Source organism: Euleptes europaea, chromosome 5, assembly GCF_029931775.1.
Source record: "Euleptes europaea isolate rEulEur1 chromosome 5, rEulEur1.hap1, whole genome shotgun sequence".
Lineage (NCBI taxonomy): Eukaryota > Metazoa > Chordata > Lepidosauria > Squamata > Sphaerodactylidae > Euleptes > Euleptes europaea.
The window spans coordinates 8,532,400-8,555,067 of NC_079316.1; the positions used below are offsets into that span (position 1 = coordinate 8,532,400).

At 47.8% G+C, this 22,668-nt stretch overlaps 1 protein-coding gene across 1 annotated transcript; it reads left to right on the plus strand.

The window, feature by feature from the left end:
• The first annotated feature begins 1,606 nt into the window (after positions 1-1,606).
• Positions 1,607-22,285, plus strand: CHRND (cholinergic receptor nicotinic delta subunit). Its single transcript, XM_056849957.1, has 13 exons — positions 1,607-1,700; positions 3,179-3,286; positions 6,476-6,621; positions 7,225-7,269; positions 8,164-8,273; positions 9,466-9,621; positions 10,310-10,425; positions 11,754-11,954; positions 14,074-14,185; positions 16,951-17,065; positions 19,004-19,211; positions 19,749-19,867; positions 22,103-22,285. Exons 1-13 carry the CDS (start codon positions 1,607-1,609, stop codon positions 22,283-22,285), a joined length of 1,713 nt encoding a protein of 570 aa, XP_056705935.1.
• Positions 22,286-22,668: the final 383 nt, after the last annotated feature.

A 22,668-nucleotide genomic window follows, 5' to 3' on the forward strand; every position in this document is an offset into this window, starting at 1 on the left:
TATTCCCAATAGATAAATAAATATAAATACATATAACACATGGTTGATGTATATCCAAACAATGACCAAACTAGGACCAGACACGTTTGGGCCTCATATAGGCTTTTCTCGGTGATCATACATAAAATTATAATATAGTACACATTGTGGGGAGGACAGGGTTTGGGAGTAAGGTTGCCAACGTCCAGGTACTCAATATAAACAAAACAAAAGCACTCCCGTGCCTATACCATATGGTTTGGAAATTAGCACGGGTGAAAGGTGCACAGAGCCAAGTAGCAAAAATGCAAATGTTAATAAGTGCAAAACATCAAAGACAGCAGTGTGAGACAAATAAACAGCAGTGACTACACAATGTACACTAACAGCAGTGACTACACAATGTACAATATATACATGGATTATAGAATAACCAGGCAAAAAAGTCCTCTTCTTAAGTCTATCAAATAGTGTACCTTTGTGGACTTTGTTATATTCTGGAATGTAAGTATATTCATGGATGTAAGTATATAATAATTTTATATTATATGTACCAATGTGAATATAGATATGATAATATTTTTAATACAAGTATTTATATATAGGAGATAATATGGGGCTGAAGAAACCAAGGTGAAACGGCCGTCCCCCATCTTTGGATTTATATTCACTGGATTCATACCAGATGAACATATTATACAATTGGAACTAACCAACTTTGATAGACTTAAGAAGAGGACTTTTTTGCCTGGTTATTCTATAATCCATGTATATATTGTACATTGTGTAGTCACTGCTGTTTATTTGTCTCACACTGCTGTCTTTGATGTTTTGCACTTATTAACATTTGCATTTTTGCTACTTGGCTCTGTGCATTTGTGTACCTTTCACCCGTGCTAATTTCCAAACGTCCAGGTACTAGCTGGAGATCTCCTGCTATTACAACTGATCTCCAGCCCATAGAGATCAGTTCCCCTGGAGAAAATGGCCACCTTGGCCATTGGACTCTACGGCACTGAAATCCCTCCCCTCCTGAAACTCCGCCCTCCTCAGGCTCTGCCCCAAAAACCTCCCGCCGGTGGCGAAGAGGGACCTGGCAATCCTATTTGCGAGGGAGAAGATCCTCAGCGGGAGATAATGCCAGCCCACCCTTCAAAGCGGCCCTTTTCTCCAGGGGAACTGATCTCTACCGGCTGGAGATCAGTTGTAATAGCAGGAGATCTCCAGCTAGTACCTGGAGGTTAAGAAAAACACAGCCTCGTGCTTAAAACCGGAGAACCACAATACAAAAACAGCAACTATGGCCAAAAGGTAAAGCTTAAACCAAATATAATAATCTATTTAATGCTATACTCTACGGTTAGGTTCATATCTCAATTCGCAGCTCAACTAATACAAAGCCTATTCGCACATTCGATCAGCAATAGTCCAAATTAAAAGCTCCCGCGTTGTTTAAAGCGCCTCCCGCATGAAAGTGGCTGGTTGCTGCGAGACAATATTGTCTTGTGCCGCTCGCTCCAAGCCGGAGCAGCAAACCGCCTCCCGCAGCTGTGCCCGTCGCATAACCCTGTGGCCTGCAGATCATTTCCACTGGGACAGGAAACGCCTGTCGGGGGAACTTTGATGGATGGCGAAGGCCGGGCGCAGGAGTGTCACCCAGGGGGATGGCGCCACTGGTCCAGAGAGGCGGCAGCTGCAAGGCGAAGCGGCGAGAACGCCGGGTGTGGTCGCAGCCTGCATTGCTGGCAGAGGAGACTCTTCCTCCGCCTCACAGAGCACCGTTTCCAACACAAGCAGACCCTTCCCCAGTAGAGTTACCAGCAGGGTTGCCAACCTCCAGGTGGTGGAGAAAATAAAGGCTCAGTGCTGTACGGATAATGGCAAAGATCCAAACAGCACACACAAGGTACTTAGAATTAAAGTGATAATTTATAAAAGGTGAAAATTGGTGCAATGAGTGAACACAAATACAAATAGAACACAATAAGATACACATACAACATTTCAAAAGGAGTCAAGAATAATATCAAGTTCAATGGAAAATATAGATATCCTGTAAATCAGGTAAGTCAATATCTATTGTCCATAATAGACTTCTTTTGTACTTGTAGGCAGCTGAAAACAGATACCACAGGCAAGAGCCACGAAGGGGAGATGTCAGGACGTGTGGTCTAGATCAAAATCCTGTTTCGCACATGGCTTCGTCGGCTATATGTATCCAAGAAATATACAAGAAGGTCAAAGTCTCAAACGGGACCAGAAGAAATTAATCTAGGTCTCCAAATAGACGCACTTATAAATTATCACTTTAATTCTAAGTACTTTGTGTGTGCTGTTTGGATCTTTGCCAACCTCCAGGTGGTGGCTGGTGGTGGGTATGTTTAGCCTGAAGAGGAGAAGACTGAGAGGGGATAGGTACATCTTCAAGAACTTGAAGGGCTGTCATAGAGAGGAGGGTGCCCAGTTGTTTTCTGTTGCCCCAGAAGGTCGGACCAGAACCAACAGGTTGAAATTAAATCAAAAGAGTTTCTGTCTTGACATCAGGAAGAATTTTCTAACAGAGCGGTTCCCCAGTGGAACAGGCTTCCTTGGGAGGTGGTAAGCGCTCCTTCCCTGGAGGTTTTTTAAGAAGTTAGAATCATAGAGTTGGAAGGGACCACCAAGGTCATCTAGTCCAACCCCCTGCCCAAGGCAGGAAATTAACAACTACCTCCCCCCCCACATCCCCAGTGACCCCAGGTGGGCATAAAAATGCAAAAGTGTCAGATCTTTGTCCCCTGGAAGACGGGCCCGGCTTTTCCCTACAGTGTTACCTATAATGTATGTGTATGTAATCATAGATAGCGATAATTTTCTACAGTCTGTAGGTTTCTAATATAAATCCAGCCTGGAGAGGAGAAGACTGAGAGGGAATATGATAACCATCTTCAAGTACTCCTCTCCTGGCATGACCCCTGGCGGAGCCATCCTTCACGTTGGCAACCCCCGCCCCGGCGGTTCCTTGCACGTTTGTTTACCGCAAGCAGGACATTTCATTCCCTCTTGGCACGGCCGGGAAGGAAGGGATAGGATTGCCACCTCTTGCCCCCTGGTCTGGCTGCTATTTTCTCCCTCCCCGCTCCTCACCCAACCACCTGCCACTGTCCATTCGCATTCTGGCATGTGAGCCTCAGTGTGGACTTCCGTCCGCTTTCGGCAGAAACGCTCCGAGACGGAGGGAAGGGACGCGGCTGGGCTGTCGTGGGTGCCAACATGGACAGGCAGAGGCTGGGGTGGCTCTCTCTGCTCTGGGCCTTGGCCCTCCCAGGTAAGGATGCGGCGGATTCTCCTGGCACCCACGGGGACTCATGGGGGAGAAGAGTCCCCCAGGTGCTTCTTGCTAGCAGCGAGAGCAGAGCGTTGGACTGCGTGTTTACGTCCTGATTTCTGATGCGAGAATCCCTGTCTTCCCCACCTCCTCTTATCTGGGCATTTACTGTTAGATTCAGGACTGGAGGGTGGGGCTGTGGGTGCTCTGCATTTGCTCAGAGGCCCTCTTTTCTTTGTCAGGAAAATATGTACTGCGTAGTATAGTGGTTAAGAGCCAGCGTGGTGTAGTGGTTAGGAGCGGTGAACTCTGATCTAGAGAACTGGGTTTGATTCCCCAGTCCTCCACATGAGTGGCGGACGCTAATCTGGTGAACTGGGTTGGTTTCCCCCACTGGTCCACATGAAGCCAGCTGGGTAGGGTTGCCAGGTCCCTCTTCCCTACCGGTGGGATATTTTGGGGCGGAGCCTAAGGGCGGGGTTTGGGGAGGGGAGGGACCTCAATGCCATAGAGCCCAATTACCAAAGCGGCCATTTTCTCCAGGGGAACTGATCTCGTTTGGCTGGAGATTGATTGTAACAGCAGGAGAACTCCAGCTAGTACCTGGCGGTTGGCAACCCTACTGCTGGGTGTCCTTGGGCTAGTCACAGCTCTCTTAGAGCTCTCTCAGCCCCACCTACCTCACAGGGTGTCTGTTGTGGGGCAGGGAAGGGAAGGTGATTGTGAGCTGGTTTGATTCTTCCTTAAGTGGCAGAGAAAGTTTCCTCCTCCTCCTCCTCCTCCTCCTCCTCCTCCTCCTCCTCCTCTTCTTCTTCTTCTTCTTCTTCTTCTTCTTCTTCTTCTTCTTCTTCCTCTTCTTCTTCTTCTTCGCCGGGGGAGAGTTAAGTTGAAGGTGCTCCAGAATTCCCAGTGCCGCATCGTGGCCCCAAAGAAACAAGCAAACAAACCAATTCAAGGTGTGGACTTCAGAAATCCACCCGTCTCCACCTGTTCTGCCTGCGGGGTGGGGCTCAGTGGCAAAAAGATAAGGGGGCCCAACATGGTGGGCAGTGGGGCTGGCTGTGATTGGTGGCGCACGCTGGAATCTCAGCAGGGCCAAAGGCCAGCTGTTACCAATTGACGCTCCCTCTGTGGCTGAGCTATGGTTCAGATTATATGTACTTGCTCTGGGTGTGGATGTGTGTATGCGTGAAAGCACTCCCAGGATTATTGCAATTTGTGTCTGAATAAGAAGAAGGTGAGCAATCAAAAACTGGCTTCAAGTACACAAGGAAGGCAAGGAAACAAAATAATGCACTTGTACAGCTAACAATAAAAGCTCAGACTCAAACTGAAATGCAAATAGGTCTATTCAAAGGAACAACCTCAATTATAAGAATAAATACGTGCTCAAGGAGCAAAGGACAAAAACCAATCAAAATTCACAGTTACAGTATCCCAAAGGTAAGTGTAAGTATACAATTTCTCTAAAAGGTAAGTAGAGGTATAATAGGCAAAAAGTCCAAACATCCAACTGGTAAGTATGCACAGGCAACGGAGTAGTTATAAACCGCAATGGGCTTCCGGTAAAGTCCCCATTTCATATTCTTTTTTCAAGCTTCAAATGTTTCCGTGTGCCAATAACCCTTATGGGAAAAGAAGCTTGTAAGCTTGCAATTAAATATGGACAGCTTTGTGTATGCGTGAAAGCACTCCCAGGATTATTGCAATTTGTGTCTGAATAAGAAGAAGAGCTGGTTTTTGTATGCCCACTTTCTCTACCACTTAAGGAAGAATCAAACCGGCTTGCAATAGCCTTCCCTTCCCCTCCCCACAACAGACGCCCTGTGAGGTAAGTGGGGCTGAGAGAGCTCTAAGAGAGCTGTGACTAGCCCAAGGTCACCCAGCTGGCTTCGTGTGGAGGAGAGGGGAAACCAACCCGGTTCACCAGATTAGCCTCCGCCGCTCGAGTGGAGGAGCGGGGAATCGAACCCGGTTCTCCAGATCAGACTCCAAAGCTCCAAACCACCGCTCTTAACCACTACATCACACTGGCTCCTGGAAGCAAATATCCTTCCTGGCCAGGACTGCCAACCCAGGGTTGGGAAATTCCTGGAGATTTTGGGGGTGGAGCCTGGGAGGGCAGGGTTTGAGGAAGGGAAGCATGGTGCCAGGGTATAGTACCATAGCATCCATCCTCCAAAGCAGCTGTTTTCTCCACATGAACACATGAAGCTGTGTTATACTGAATCAGGCCCGTGGTCCATCAAGGTCAGTTCTTTTTTATTTTTTTTATTTTTAAAAATAAATTTTCAAAACAAACAAACAAACATGCAAATACACATACATTCAAACCATTTATACTCCTTCGGGGAGTCTGTTTCATCATACATCTCAAAATCTCCTACATTGACATTATGATCTAAATAAATCCTCCATTCTATCTGTTAAGTTTTTTAATAATCTAGATTTGCTTCTAATGATCTATCCCTTTTGTTTAATATAGTCCAAGTAATTTTCCCATTTCCGTTGAAATAAGGTCAGTTCTGTCTACTCAGACTGGCAGCGGCTCTCCAGGGTCTCAGGCGGATGTCTGTTCACATCACCTACCTGCCTAGTCCCTTTAACTGGAGATGCTGGGGATTGAACCTGGGACCTCCTGCATGCCCAGTAGATGCTGTACCACTGAGCTATGGCCTCTCCATGAGGGGGGGTAGATAGGATTCCCCCCCCACGAGTTTTGCAGTTCCCTACTTGTTTGTATTTTATTTTTGAATTACCCGGGTTTTTATAAAAGTGGAAGAGCAACCCTATAAATGGCATAAATAAATATATAAATAGATGGATGGATTCCAGTTGCCCACCCCCCGAATGGCTGTTGTTGTTTTTTTAAACTAAACAGGAGATGACAGGCATGCCAATCCATCGCTCTCCCTTATGGCTGCCAATCTCCAGGTGGGACCTGGAGTTCTCCCGGAATTATAACTGATCTCCAGATGACAGAGATCCATTCCCCTGGAGAAAATGGCTGTTTTGGAGGGCAGAGTCAATAGCGTCACACCCCTCTGAGACCCCTCTCCACCCCAAACTCTCCCCTTCCCATGCTCCACCCCCAAATCTCCAGGAATGTCTCAACTTGGAGATGGCTACCCTACCCATGTCATCTCGCCTTTCGCATCCTCAGCTCCCCTTGTCTCCCTTCCTCTCCAGGCACCCTGGCTGCGAACATGGAGGAGACCCTCATTAAACATCTCTTCAAGGAGAAAGGCTACGACAAGAATCTGCGGCCAGTGGCTTCCCAGGACGAGAGCATCACCATCTTTCTGGCCCTGACCCTCTCCAACCTCGTGTCCCTGGTGAGTTCCTCCGTGCGCCGAAGGGGATCAGTTCACCACTGCGGGGCGGGTGACGGCCGTCAATTTGGAAGTCTTTAAGAAGGGAGTGGACATGTTCACGGAGGAGGAGAGGGCTATCCATGGCTTCTAGTCATAATGGATACTAGTCATGATGCATACCTATTCTCTCCAGAGTCAGAGGAGCAGGCCTACTATATGAGGTGCTGTGGAACACAGGCAGGAGACTGCGGCTGCAGTCGCCTTGTTTGGGGGCTTCCTAGAGGCACCTGGTTGGCCACTGTGGGAACAGACTGCTGGACTTGATGGCCCTTGGTATGATCCAGCAGGGCTTTTCTTTTGTTCTTATTATGCATAACTATCCTTTCCAGAATCAGAGGACAGAACTGTGACTGGCCCAAGGTCACCCAGCTGGCTTCATGTGGAGGAGTGGGAAATCCAACCCGGTTCTCCAGATTAGAGTCCACCGCTCCAAACCACCGCTCTTAACCACTACACCATGCTGGCTCTCAAACTGTGGATTGCTGATCTTTCTTGTGCCAAGTCATTACCGTGCTTCTTTCTGAAGTTCAGATTATAATCAGCCTCTCTTCTGTTCTGTTACAGAAAGAGGCAGATGAAACGCTCACCACCTGCGTGTGGATTGAACACGTAAGTAGAATCGTCAGCCTCTTAAGCAACTCAGCTGGTTCAAGGCCACGATCCTGAGGGCACAACATCCCAGGTTGCACACTTGACTGTTGGACAAAGAAGCAAAATGGCCCTACCTTTCTTTGGAAATAGAAAAGCCAAGAGCTACCAAATCTGCCTCTGGCACCAGTGCTGCCCCCGAATAAGGCAGAAAGAAGGACAGCCATTATATTAGCCATTATATTAGCAGGTTCATACTCCTGTTCATCTTCTAATGTGATTTATGCTATCTCATGCCAGCAATGCCCTTCCACTCTCTACATTGGACATTCAGTGGCTGATTTAAGAGTAGCCGTTCTCTTACAAAAGGGATTTCAAGGGGAGATTAGAAAGAGAGATTGATGAATTACAACGAATAATGAAATTTAAGATGATGCATTCTCCTGGACTGAATATAGATCTAGGATTCCTGTCTCATTACCAATGCTGATTTCTCAATGCCAACTACCCCTCTGCATCTCACACCTAATCCAGTCATGCCTGCTACTGTCATTTACTTGCTTTTGACATTTACATTGCCATTGTGGGTCTAGTTCACTTGTCTCTACTTAAGGATTTCTGGAATCACATTCTAGCTGTATCTGAAGAAGTGAGCTGTGGCTCACGAAAGCTCACACCCTGCCAGAGATTTTGTTAGTCTTTAAGGTGCTCATTGGACCTTTAATGGACCACTCATTCAGTGGTCCAGTAACTCTCTCTAGATCAACGTAACCTACCTCACAGGGCGGTCATGACGATAAAGAGTATGACTTCCTGAGCTCAGTGAAGGAATGGCAGGAGAAAAGTGTATTAGAGAGAGAGAGAGACATGGTAGATGACAGAAAATCTGAATGGCATCTCCTTGACTTTCAACAGGGATGGACTGACTACAGGCTGCAGTGGAACAAGACAGAATTTGGAGGGATCGATATCCTCCGCCTCCCGGCAGACATGGTATGGCTGCCTGAAATTGTCCTGGAGAACAAGTGAGTACCAGCCCAAGCCATTTCCTAGGGTTGCCACCTTTTTCTTTTGCCAGGCCCTGCTCCTTTAACAGCAGCTGGATCTGCAGTCTGTAGCATCTAAGTGGAGGTCAGACTCTTCCACATGAGCAGCACACCCCCGGGAGCTTTCCCAGTTAAGTCAGAGGTCCCATTTGCCCTGTGTTTATAAGAACAAGATTCTCTAGGCTGAACTAGGTCTTACAAGGAGAAGATTCTCTGGGCTAAACTGGGTTTAATAAGGAGAAGATTCTCTGGGCTGAACTAGATAATACAAGGAGAAAATTCACAGGGCTAAGCTATAAAGACAAGATTCTCTGGGCAGAGCTAGGTCTAATAAGGAGAAGATTCTCTGGGCTGAACTAGGCCCCATAAAGACAAAATTCTTTGGGCTAAACTAGGTCTTATAAGGAGAAGATTCTCTGGGCTGAATTAGGTCTTATAAGGAGAAGAATCTCTGGGCTGAACTAGGTTGTATAAGGAGAAGATTCTCTGGGCTGAACTAGGTCATATAAAGGGAAGATTCTCTGGGCTGAACTAGGTCATATAAAGGGAAGAATCTCTGGGCTGAATTAGGTCTTATAAGGAGAAGATTCTCTGGGCTGAATTAGGTCTTATAAGGAGAAGATTCTCTGGGCTGAACTAGGTCTTATAAGGAGAAGATTCTCTGGGCTGAACTAGGTCTAATAAGGAGAAGATTCTCTGGGCTGAATTAGGTCTTATAAGGAGAAGATTCTCTGGGCTGAACTAGGTCTAATAAGGAGAAGATTCTCTGGGCTGAACTAGGTCATGTGTGTGTGTAAAGTGCACTCAAGTCACAGCCGACTTATGGCGACCCCTTTTGGAGTTTTCATGGCAAGAGACTAACAGAGGTGGTTTGCCTGTGCCTTCCTCTCCACAGCAACCCTGGTATTCCTTGGTGGTCTCCCATCCAAATACTAACCAGGGCTGACCCTGCTTAGCTTCTGTGATCTGACAAGGTCAGGTTAGCCTGGGCCATCCAGGTCAGGGCGAACTAGGTCATACAAGGAGAAAATTCACAGGCTAAGCTATAAAGACAAGATTCTCTGGGCAGAGCCAGGTCCTGTAAAGACAAGATTCTCTGGGCTGAACTAGGTCATCTAAAAGGAAGAATCTCTGGGCTGAAGTAGCAATGTGGCATTGTCTCCCTCTGCAGCAACGACGGTGAATTCCAAATCACCTACAGTTGCAACATTCTGCTCTCCGACAACGGCTACGTCTACTGGCTCCCACCCGCCATCTTCCGCAGCGCCTGCCCCATCAACGTCAACTTCTTTCCCTTCGACTGGCAGAATTGCACCCTGAAGTTCAAGTGAGGAATTGCCCGCTGTTCTTTTTTCTCTGTGTTTTTGGGGCACGATGCACACATAGTTAGACCCTCCCCCCCAATTCCTTGCATTCATTGCTACAGCCAATGCACCTGTAGGGTTTCTAGCAGGGCAGAGACCACAGGAGGGTGACATCGTCTACTTTTATTCAGGTACTTTCACACACGGAACAATGCACCTTCAGCCCACTTTCAATGCACTTTAGCAATCGTTTGCAAGTGGATTTTGCCATTTAACACAGAAAAAAAGAAAAATTGCAAAGGGCATTGAATGTGCCAGCATGGTGTAGTGGTTTGGAGCTGTGGACTCTAATCTGGAGAACCAAGTTTGATTCCCCATTCCTCCACATAAGCAGTGGACTCTAATCTGGTGAACCGGGTTAGTTTCCCCACTCCTCCACATGAAGCCTGCTGGCTGACCTTGGGTTAGCAGCTCTCCTGGGTCTCAGGTCAAGACTTTTGCATCATGTCCTGCCTGGTTCTTTTAACTGGAGATGCTGGGGATTGAACCTGGGACCTTCTGCATGCCAAGCAGATGCTCTTCCATTAAGCCACAGTCCCTTCCCAGAAGACAGTCAGTTAAACAAGAGAGTTATTCTTAGCAGTCTTCTTGGAAGCAGTTTCGCGGCAGGCAGACACTCACCAGATTGTCCTGTTCTCTCCCTTTCTCCAGCTCACTGATGTACAATGCAAAAGAGATCACTATGGAGCTCATGGTAAAAGAGGACGATGAGACCAAGAAATCTTACATGGTGGAATGGATCATCATTGACCCCGAGGGCTTCACTGGTACCACCTCCTGCGGCATGGAATTAAGGCGGGGGGATTGCATTGCGGGTGGGGGTCACATTGCGGCTCCTGGTAGCGGGGGGTGGGGGTGGAGACGGGTTGCTAATGGTGGCTTCCCAGTGGACGTTTCATAGTTAGGGTTGCCAACCTCCAGGTGGTGGCTGGAGATCTCCTGCTCTTACAACTGATCTCCAGCCAATACAGATCAGTTCACCGGGAGAAAACGGCCGCTTTGGCAATTGGACTCTATGGCAGTGGTTCCCAAAGTGTCTTGAAAACCTCCAGACTAACAAAGACTACAGTCAACAATAGCCGTGCAGATTAGCTTTGGATTTCACACATTAACAGATCACTTCAGGATACAATGGGTCCATATTAACATACCACACCCTCATTAGCACATTATCTTGATACTTACAGGACAAAGGTTAGCACATTACCTTTGTTACTTTTTGTAGAACAATGATTCAGCTCAAACCGAACCCCTTTTTTGACTATATATTACTCTTCCTACACACTGAGAGACACTGTCCTTCAGTGTTACTCCTCTGAAGATGCCGGCCACAGCTGCTGGCGAAACGTCAGGAAAGAAAATACCAAGGCCATGGTTACACAGCCCGGATAACCTACGAGAACCAATGAACTCTGACCGTGAAAGCCTTCGACAATATTTTAAATCAAAAGAGTTTCTGTCTAGACATCAGGAAGAACTTTCTAACAGTTAGAGCAGTTCCTCATTGGAACAGGCTTACTCGGGAGGTGGTGAGCTCTCCTTCCCTGGAGGTTTTTAGGCAGAGGCTACATGGCCATCTGTCAGCAATGCTGATTCTATGACCATAGGCAGATGATGAGAGGGAGGGCATCTTGGCCATCTTCTGGGCATGAAGTAGGGGTCACTGGGTGTGTGTGTGGGGGGGAGGTAGTTGTGAATTTCCTGCATTGTGCAGGGGGTTTGGACTAGATGACCCTGGTGGTCCCTTCCAATTCTATGATTTCGATGAAATATTTATAGTTTAGTATAATATTTATTTATTCATTGACAGCAAGTCACAACTTACAAAGATTAGCATGGGGGCCCTATACTCGTGGGGCCCCCAGGCAACTGCCCAGCCTGCCCATGATTAAGATGGCCCTGCAGGGGGGTGGGTTTATGTGGTCTGGAAATCAGTTGTAATTCTGGGAGATCTCCAGGCCCCACCTGGAGGTTGGCATCCCTATCACAGCCCCAGATATTGGAGACGAGTCAGCCGTAAAGCTACGAAGACAACCTGCTCCCACCGCCCCATTCCCCTGCTTTCTCTCTCTCTCTTTCTCTCTCCCCTCCCCAGAGAACGGCGAATGGGAGATCGTCCACCGGCCTGCCCGTAAAAACATCGACCCGACCTTCCCTCCTGAGAGCAACAAGCACCAGGACATCACCTTCTACCTCATCATCAAGCGCAAGCCCCTCTTCTACATCATCAACATAGTCACGCCCTGCGTCCTCATCGCCTTCATGACCATCCTGGTCTTCTACCTGCCGGCAGACAGTGAGCAAAAGGGCTTCCCTGTTGCCCCCACGGAGACACCGGGAGACTCTTTCGCCCTTCCCTCACCCGTGTGAGACAGTCAAAGACCATCGCAGACCCCGTGAGAGCCGGTGTGGTGTAGTGGTGAAGAGCAGGGGTTTGGAGCGGTGGACTCTGATTTGGAGAACCGGGTTTGATTCCCCACTCCTCCACGTGAAGCCAGCTGGGTGAACTTGGGCTAGTCACAGCTCTCTTAGAGCTCTCTCAGCCCCACCTACCTCCCAGGGTGTCTGTTGTGGGGAGGGGAAGGGAAGGTGATTGTAAGCTGGTTTGAGTCTCCCTTAAGTGGTAGCTAAAGTTGGCATATAAAAACCAACTCTTCTTCTCCTTCTCCTTCTCCTTCCTACACATTTGGGCATTTAATGAGTTGGTTCCATGTTCCAAGGACCCAGATCAGGTTCCCCGTAGCCACTATAGTTCCCTATCTATTCTAAATAACTAGGATGGAGGGAGATACAGGATGTGTGTCCTTCCCAATGCTGCCTTCCCTCCCACTTAAGGGAGAATAAAACTGACTTACAATCACCGTCCCTTCCCCTCCCCACAACAGACACCCTGGGAGGTAGGTGGGGCTGAGAGAGCTCTAAGAGAACTGTGACTAGCCCAAGGTCATCCAGCTGGCTTCATGGGGAAGAGTGGGGAAACCAACCCGGTTCTCCAGATTAGAGTCCGCCGCTCATGTGGAGGAGTGGGGAATCAAACCCGGTTCTCCAGATCAGAGTCCACAGCTCCAAACTATGGCTCTTAACTACTACACCATGCTGGCTCTCCGTGGTGACAAGCAGAGGTGGTTGGCCATTGCCTTCCTCTGCAGAGTCTTCTTTGGAGGTCTCCCTTCCAAGCACTGATCCTGCTTGGCTTCCGAGATCTGACGAGATCGCGCTGTACCATGCCGCCTTCTCTCCTCCGAGGCAGCTTACAATATAAATAAAAGGCATAAAATTTGAGACATAAAATACATTTTTAAAAGCCTCAAATTAAAAAAAATCATAGTTTAGAACTGCTAGTAAATTAATCAAATGCAGTTTTAAATAAAACTGTCTCCCACTGCCTCCTAAAGATAGAAAGTGAGGGACCCAGGCGCACCTCCCTGCAGAGATTGCCACTGAAAAGGCCCTCTGTTTATTTATTTTAAAAGGCCCTCTATTTATTTATTTCAAGTTATGTGGGTCCTCAATCATAAGTCCCTTTGAAAGTAAGAGCTGGCACCAGTGAATTGAACTTAGAAAAAAATCTGTATCCTTCTGACCAATTTGTGTCTAACAAAGGGAGCTTCGAATTGGCCTTTAAAGGGCTCCTGGACTCTTAATTTTGTTCTAGGACTACAGACCAAGAAGGCTACCTGCCTCAAATCAGTAACCAGTAGGGTTGCCAGCTCCTAGTTGGGAGATATCTGGAGATTTTGGGGGGTGGAGCCTGAGGAGGGTGAGGTTTGGAGAAGGGAGGGACTTCAATGCCATAGAGTCCAGTTGGCCATTTTCTCCAGGGGGACTGATCTCTGTAGCCTGGAGATCAGTTGGATTAGCGGGAGATCTCCAGCCACTACCTGGAGGATGGCAACCCTAGAAACCAGCCCAACCACTCAACTGCCATGAGCAGTAGGCCAGGTCTGGTGGGGTCTGTTAGTGACCACGTCGCCGCCCTCTGTCCCTATCGTGCTTGTATAATAAGAACATTAGAAAAGCCCTGCTGGATCAGCCCAAGGCCCATCAAGTCCAATAGTCTGTTCCCACAGGGGCCAACCAGGTGCCTCTAGGAAGCCCACAAACAAGACGACTGCAGCAGCACCATCCTGCCTGTGCTCCACAGCATCTAATATCATAGGCCTGCTCCTCTGGTCCTGGAGAGAATAGGTATGCATCATGACCAGCATCCATTTTGCCTTGTAGCCATGGATAGCCCTCTCCTCCATGAACATGTCCACTCCCCTCTTATAACCTTCCAAGTTGACAGCCATCACCCCATCCTGGGGCAGGGAGTTCCACCATTTAACTGTGCATTGTGTGAAGAAATACGTCCTTTTGTCTGTTTTGAATCTCCCACCCTCCTGCTTCGGCAGCTGACCTTTTGTGCCTTCCAGGTGGCGAAAAGGTGACCCTGGCCATCTCTGTGCTGCTGGCCCAGTCTGTCTTCCTGCTGCTGATCTCTCAGCGCCTGCCGGCCACCTCCCTCGCCATCCCTCTCATTGGCAAGTAAGTCTTCCTCCGCCCGGGTTTGGCCGGCCAGCTCCCAGTCTCAGAGCCGGCAGGGAACTAGAGCTGCGGGATCAGAACTTAGGAAACATAGAGATTTGGGAGAGGTCAGGCAGGGCTGGGGTCAACATACCCCGCAATGGGGGCAGCCTGTGGCTTTTGGTGCCCCCCCCCCCCGCTGCTGACTCCCAACCCACCCATCCCCTCTGATGCCTCCACTCACCCTTCCACCGCCTGCTTGTTCCTGATCACGATGGGTGGCCATGTTAATCTGTCTGTAGCAGTAGAAAAGAGCAAGAGTCCAGTAGAACCTTAAAGACTAACAAAATTTTGGGCAGGGTGTGAGCTTTCGTGTGTCACAGCTCACTTCTAGACTAACAAAACTTTGGGCAGGGTGTGAGGTTTCGTGAGTCACAGCTCACTTCCAGACTAACAAAATTTTGGACAGGGTATGAGCTTTTGTGAGTCACTTCTAGACTAACAAAATTTTGGGCAAGGAGCTTTTGTGAGTCACAGCTCACTTCTAGACCAACAAAAGTTTGGGCAGGGTAGGAGTTTTCGTGAGTCACAGCTCACTTCTAGTGAACTGTGACTCACAAAAGCTCCTACGCTGCCTGAAGTTTTGTTAGTTTTTAAGGTGCTCCTGGACTCTTGCTCTTTTCTACTGCTTGTGCATGCTTTGTCCCCTCTGGTCCCAGCAGCATGTGCTGCCCAGCGCTGCTAGAGAAGGGTACGCGGATGGTGCACAAGGTATCAGCATTCCTGTTGGCCACGGCTGTGGCACTCCTAGCTACCTGCGTGCCATCGGGGAAGGGGCGTGCAGGCAGTTTGGGCAGCTGTGGCCGCAGGTGGTGGGAGACCTGGTTAGTAGGCAGGGGAATGATGTACAGGCAGGTGGGGCACATGGTTGGGCGGGCAAGAAAGGGGCCTAGTAGTGGGCATAGAGGGGAACTCTGTGCCAGCCCCGCAAGCTGGACCTGGTCCTGGATCAGAGTGATATTTCAACTTGAGGAGACCTATGATATTCCTTGAGTCTGTCCCATTCCCCAGAACCTACAAAATTGCATCCCTATACGGGAGAAGGTATTTCAGGATGAAGCTTGGGTTTCCCCCCCTTTTGTGGGGTTTTTAATGAGCATGTCCAGGTACCAGACGTAAATGCCACATGAAACATGAAGCTGTCTTATACAAATCAGACCCTGGGTCCATTAAAGTCAGTTTTGGGGGTTACCGCATTATGTATTCCCTGCGATGTATTAAGAGTTTGAAAATGTTATAAAATATACTGTTCGCACTTTGTTTGGCCCCTTTAGCTGTGAAGACGTCTTCCAACCATTTTTTAGCAGTGGTATCCAAAAACCCTTTTAAAGCGATGTTTTTTGTAACATTTTCAACTCTTAATACATCGCTGGGAAATACATAATGCTGTAACCCCCATTGTCTACTCAGACTGGCAGCAGTGCTCCACGGTCTCAGGCAGAGGTCTTTCACATCACCTACTGCTTGATACCTGTAACTGGAGATGCCAGGGATTGAACCTTCTGCATGCCATCAGATGCTGTGCTTCTGAGCCAGCCCTCCCCCAAACAAAATTAAGTACCCAAAGGTCAAGAAAAAAATCAACACCCAAGACCAAAGGTTATGTCAATGCAAAATATGTAGATGTATAAAGGTTATGTATAAATATGTATATATTTATTACAGGCTAAAATCAATAACATAAATAAGGCCTTGCAATAGCCTACCCAGTCAACATGCTCATGTAAACCTACAACACAAATAGACATAAAATCACAAAATTAGACTTTGATGAAACGCGTTTTGGCCAAATGGACTTCTTCAGTGGTCAAAACAAACACAATTCCAGTCTAAAAATGTACATGACTTTCTAAAACGCCTTATGACTGTAGGTACGTTGCGTTTGCACGATATCAATTAATATATATAAAACTGCAAGGCTTCCTCATCTGTTTTAGGCTTGCATACAAATGGGAAACTGATCCCTGTGTGTATCTTTCTCTTAAATGAGGAGGAGACGTTATATTTCAGCCATAAATAAAATTGTCACCGTCTCATAGTCATAAACCAGTCTCAAAGTCTCAAGTAGTTATAAAGTATTAAGGTTCCTCTCCCCAAAGGGGAGGGGCCCATGGCTCAGTGGTAGAGTTTCTGCTTGGTGTGCAGAAGGTCCCAGGATCAGTCCCCGGCATCTCCAGTTAAAGAGACTAGGCAAGTAGGTGATGTGAAAGACCTCCTCTGCCTGAGACCCAGGAGAGCCACTGGCCGGTCTGAGTAGACAATACTGACTTTGATGGACCAAGAGTTTGATTCAGTATAAGGCAGCTTCATGTGTTCATGTGTTCAACATGCATACACATACACATACACATGAAGTTGCCTTATACTGAATCAGACCCTAGGTCCATCAAGGTCAGTATTGTCTATTCAAACTGGCAGTCTCTCTCCAGGGCCTCAGGAGGAGGACTTTCACATCACTTATTACCTGGTCCTTTTTAACAGGTGATGCCGGGGATTGAACCTGGGACCTTCTGCATGCCAAGCAGATGCTCTACCATTGAGCCATGGCTCCTTGCTTAAATACTGTCTCCTCTGACTGGCAGCAGCTCTCTAGGGATTCAGGCAAAAGTCTTTCACATCACCTATTGCCAGATCTTTTGATTGGAGATGCCAGGGATTGAACCTGGGACCTTCTGCAGGCCAAGTAGATGCTCTACCACTGAGCCACAGCCCTTTCCCCTCGGCAGGTATCTGCTCTTCATCATGTTGCTGGTGACTGCCGTCGTGGTGGCCTGCGTCGTCGAGCTGAACATCCACTTCCGCACCCCCAGCACCCACATCCTGTCTGACTGGACCAAAGAGGTGAGTCCTGAAGGCCACCCAGAAGGGAATAGATCAAATGGGAGCCCCCAAACTGTGGACCTGGGCATGCCGGGAAGAGCATAATAAATAAATAAAAACAGGCTTGCATGCGGAGAGCGAAAGCCAGCTCCCAGCAAGGGATGTGTGCAATTTAGTCAAAGACCAGTTGGAATTCTGGGAAATCTCAAGGTCGCACCTGGAGGTTGGCAACCCCATCAACCACTGTGATAGGAACCCTCCCCCGAAGCTTAGATCCACCATGTCAAGGAGTCCCTCTCCTCCATGATTCACAGAATCATAGAATCACAGAATGATAGAGTTGGAACGGGTAGGGTAGCCAGCTCCGGATTGGGAAATACCTGGAGATTTTGGGGGGTGGGGCTTGAGGAATGCAGGGTTTGGAGAGGGGAGGGACTTCAATGCCATAGAGTCCAATTGCCACAAAGTGGCCATTTTCTCCTGGGGAACTGATCTCTGTCACCTTGAGGTCGGTTGTAATAACAGGAGATCTCCAGCCACCACCTGGATGTTGGCTAAATCTCCTGTTATCATACAGTATTTCAACACGCAGCCACAAAAATTCCTTTTGTTATTTTTATAAATATTTTTCTTATGCTCACATAGACAAGTACTTCCAGTTCACAGAATCATCATTATAAACAAAGAAACCTTGTAATATTACAACTAACACAAGCTTATCAAATAACTATAAAGAGACAGGATCAAATTACTGTTCATCAGAGTCACAGTACTTGTCTATGTGAGCATAAGAAAAATATTTATAAAAATACCAAAAGGAATTTTTGTGGCTGCGTGTTGAAATACTGTGTGATAACAGGAGATTTAGCCAGCTATTATATGCAACACGCCCTTGCTTAATAGTACCACCTGGATGTTGGCAACCCTAGGAACGAGCCGCACAGGCCATCTTGTCCAGCCTCCTTGCTCAATGCAGGATCAGCCTAAAGCATCCCTGATGAAAGGGCTAAAAGCACATTTCGTAAACATGCCAGGCACCTGTTTGTGTGAACTGGCCCAGAAATCCATCCAGTTCACATAAATGCTGGGATTTCAGACAGGGCCCTGTGGCCCCATAAATGCCCATCTAAAGCACACCTGCTGACCACTGCTGCCCTCTCGTGGTAACATGGACACTCCATTGCTATTAAATGAGTAAAGCCCGAGAATATTATAAGAGAGGTGTGTGGGTGCTTTGGGGAAAGTCCTTTCTCCTCTTTCAGCGCAAATGAATTCCGTCCTGGTGCAAGCTCCGTAAATTCAGCATCCATCAGGGAAAAGCTGGTTATTGCTTGGCAAGGCCTGGCCACCCTAACAGATCTTAGCCCTCACTTGCCCCGCTGTCCCTCCCCACCAGGAGATGGGAGAATGTGCCAGAGGTGTCAGAGTAGAAGTGGCGCATGAGTAGGGTTGCCAAGTGCCCAGTGGATGTCGGGTCCAATCCCGCCAATCCACCATGCTGCCCGCCGACCACCCGAGGGCCGGCAGGCAACGTGTGCCTGCGCACCCACGCGACGCGCCCATGTCACTAAATCCAACCATTCCGGTCTTGCATGGCCCTAGGGTTGCCAGGTCCCTCTTCGCCACCACTGGGAAGTTTTGGGGCGGGAGCCTGGGGAGGGAGAGGTTTGGGGAGGGGAGGGATTTCAAAGCCATAGAGTCCAATTGCCAAAGCGGCCATTTTTCTCCAGGTGAACCAATCGCTATTGGCTGGAGAGCAGTTATAATAGCAGGAGATCTCCTGCTAGTACCTGGAGGTTGGCAACCCTACCTGGCCCCTTTGCCAGGCTTAGGAGCTGCCCTGTTGTGCCTATCCTGAGGCCAGCCTAAAACCTGCTCTCGCCTAAGGGGTGGGTAAGGCAGGCCACTTTCCAGCCTCCGTTCTGGAGCCTCCCCCGTAACCCTCTCCCCACCCCGTAGCTCTTCCTCGAGACCCTGCCGCGCCTCCTGCGGATGACCCAGCCTGCCGAGGGCGACGAGTCGAAGGAGGGCCTGCTGATCCGGCGCAGCAGCTCCGTCGGCTACATCATGAAGGCCGAGGAATACTTCACGGTCAAGTCCCGCAGCGAGCTGATGTTCGAAAAGCAGTCGGAGAGGCACGGGTTGGCCAGCCGGGTCACCCCTGCAAGTAGGGTTGCCAGGTCCCTCTTTGCCGCGGGGTTTGGGGAGAAGAGGGACTTCAGTGCCATAGAGTCCTATTGCCAAAGTGGCCATTTTTCTCCAGGGGAACCGATCTCTGTTGGGTGGAGATCAGTTGTAATAGCAGGAAATCTCCCACAAGTACCTGGAGGTTGGCAGCCCTACCTGGATAGGGTTTCCAGCTCTGAATTGGGAAATACCTGGAGATTTTTGGGTCGGAGACTGAGGAGGGCAGGGTTTGGGGAGGGGAGGGACTCCAATGCCATAGAGTTCAATCGCCAAAGCGGCCGTTTTCTCCAGGGAAACTGATCTCTGTCGGGTGGAGATCAGTTGTAATTGCAGGTGATCTCCTGCTAGTACCTGGAGGTTGGCAACCCTAGCTCTCCCTTCCTCCTTTCTCCTCGCAACCTCCCTGTAGGTGAGCCCAAAGTCGCCCGGGGAACATTCGTTTCTCAGTGGGGATCGGAATCCTGGTCTGACGCTTTAATCCCGGCCCCGCCCGGGGTCTCTCCTCTCCGTCCTCTAGGGCCAGACCCCCACGGCGTGGGGAGCACGCAGGAGCAGTTCTACAACGAGATCAAGCCAGCGATCGCCGGGGCCAATTTCATCGTGAAGCACACGCGAGACAAGAACGACTACAACGAGGTGGGTGGGTGGGCGAGGACACATCACGCACCATCATCGGTCGCGTTTTAGGTTCGGACGACAGCGACGGATTCCGACAAAACATCTTCAACGAGAGAAGGAACACAAAATGAACCTCCGTAGAAACATATGCGCCCTGACCTGGATGGCCCAGGCTAGCCTGATCTCATCAGATCTCAGAAGCTAAGCAGGGTCGGCCCTGGTTAGCATTTGGATGGGAGACCACCAAGGAAGTCCAGGGTTGCTGTGCAGAGGAAGGCACTGGCAAACCACCTCTGATAGTCTCTTGCCATGGAAACCCCAAAAGGGGTCACCATAAGTCGGCTGCGACTTGAAGGCACTTTACACACACACACACACAGAAACATATGCACAAATTCAGCCTTAAATCTTCTTTTGTGTCTGTTCACCATACTCAAGACAGGGACGTGGGGTACACTGTGAAAACTGGCCAATGGAACCATGTTTATGTGTGTGCCGTACGGTTGCCAGGTCCCTCGTCGCCACCAGCGGAAGGTTTTTGGGGCGGAGCCTGAGGAGGGTGGGGTTTGGGGAGGGGAGGGACTTCAATGCCATAGAGTCCAATGGCCAAAGCAGCCATTTTCTCCAGAGGAACTGATCTCTATCGGCTGGAGATCAGTTATAATAGTGATAGGGTTGTTTGCCAGTATAGTTTTGCTGCTGCAAGAATTGTAATAGCTAAAGTTTGGAAGCAGGTACATAAACCTTCAATTGCTGTCTGGACAGAGAAGTTATGGATGTATATCAGGATGGCCAAATTAACGGAATTCCTACATGGAAATGATATGGAAGAATTTAAAAAAATATGGTTTAAGGCCACCTCATATTGGGATAAAATGGCAAAAACAGATTTTACAATATTATTTAGCGAGTTATAGAAATTAGTTTTAATAATTTTATATTATATTGTTGATAAGTTTACTATAAAAACTGTTTAGACACTTCTTCGGAAGTTGGGTGAAGGGTCACTTTTTTGAGGTGGGTGGAGGGAGGGGTATCTTTTTTGAATTTAATGGTTTCATAAATATGAAATAATTATATATTTTGTTTTTGTTTTTATTGTATTTTTTTCTTATTATGGTATTGTTTAGTTGTGTGTTATAAAAAATTAATAAAAATTTATATATACATATACATATAATTAATAAAAATTTACATATACATACATATATATATATATATATATATATATATATATATATATATATATATATATATATATATATATATATATAAAGAGATCAGTTATAATAGCAAGAGATTTCCAGCTAGTACCTGGAGGCTGTGGTATGAACTACTCACTCAAACTGTGCAGTTAAACTGCAAAAATAAAGAGTAGTTGGCTCTACAAACTGTGACATATTGTAATAAAACATCAAACAATCATTTAAACAATGTAACAGAACACAGTGAAACAGTGAAAAAGTGACTGACGATGACAATGTGGTATACAACAATGGGCCAAAACAAGCAACAAGTACAAGACGAGTGAAAACAGCGCAAGCAAACAAACGCAACAGCCAAGAGTCACAATAATTTCAAAATGCTCGTGATAAGGAACAATGTCCAATAAAGTCAGCTTGACTCTTGGCTGGGTGCTCGCGCAGTCAGGCAACTCGGAGGAAACGCCTTTCCGGATATACAGCAGCGCTTTCGTCACCAAAAGTGACGTCTTCGGCTTGATTGTAAAATGCAAAATTAACTATAGAAATTTCTTATAGACTGCTAAAAGTTATATACAGACATAAAATGTCATGTTACTTTTGAATATGCAATGTAGCTTACAGCTTCAAATTTCTCTGCTCCCGAACAGGGCTGCTAACTCATTCTGGTTTGATCTTGTAATGAGGTGGAGTGTAATAGAAAGAGTTTTCTTACACAGCTTCATTTTCATTTCTTAAAGGGGCAATTATTTCTTAAACGGCCATTCATAAAAAGCAAGATAAATCGAACTCAGTGTTAAGTCCATGAGGGGCAAGGGAATTAAAGAGAAAGATGAGATGCTTCTCATGTTGCAAAAGCACCTTTTGGACATCATTGGCATTGTGTGGATGGTCCTTATATACCCATAAAACAAAGAATCTCAAATCATTCTCACTATGCTTTTTTTTCACTATCACTATCATTCTCACTATGCTTTTTCTTTTTCCGCCTTTCCGCTCTTACCCACTATACCACGCTGGCTCTCTGACAACCCTGTTTTTCCTCCTGCAGGAAAAGGACAGCTGGAACCGAATTGCTCGCACGGTGGACCGCCTCTGCCTCTTCCTGATTGCGCCCATCTTGAGCCTGGGGACCCTGTGGATCTTCTTGATGGGGTCCTACAACTACCCCCCGCCCTTGCCCTTTGCGGGGGAGCCTTTCGACTTCCGGGAAGAGCACAAGCACTTTGTCTAGAGCCAGGCCTCTTTGCTTCTCATCGGGAGGGCCACGGCATCCGACATCCATTCTCCTCCTTACCCAAGGAAGGGGCTGGAGGTGGGGTGGGGGGCGTCAGCTGTTGCTTCCTCCTGCCACCCCCTACTATCCAGTGTGCTGTATTTCTAAATTATTTCTACCTCTCTGACTTATACCCTATGGCGTAATAAACACGGTCTTTCCCAGGTGATGGCTCCCAGAACATAGAATCATAGCATGGAATCATAGAGTTGGAAGGGACCACCAGGGCCATCTAGTCCAACCCCCTGCACAAGGCAGGAATTTCACAACTACCTCCCCCCACACACGCACACACCCGGTGACCCCTACTCCTTGCCCAGAAGATGGCCAAGATGCCCTCC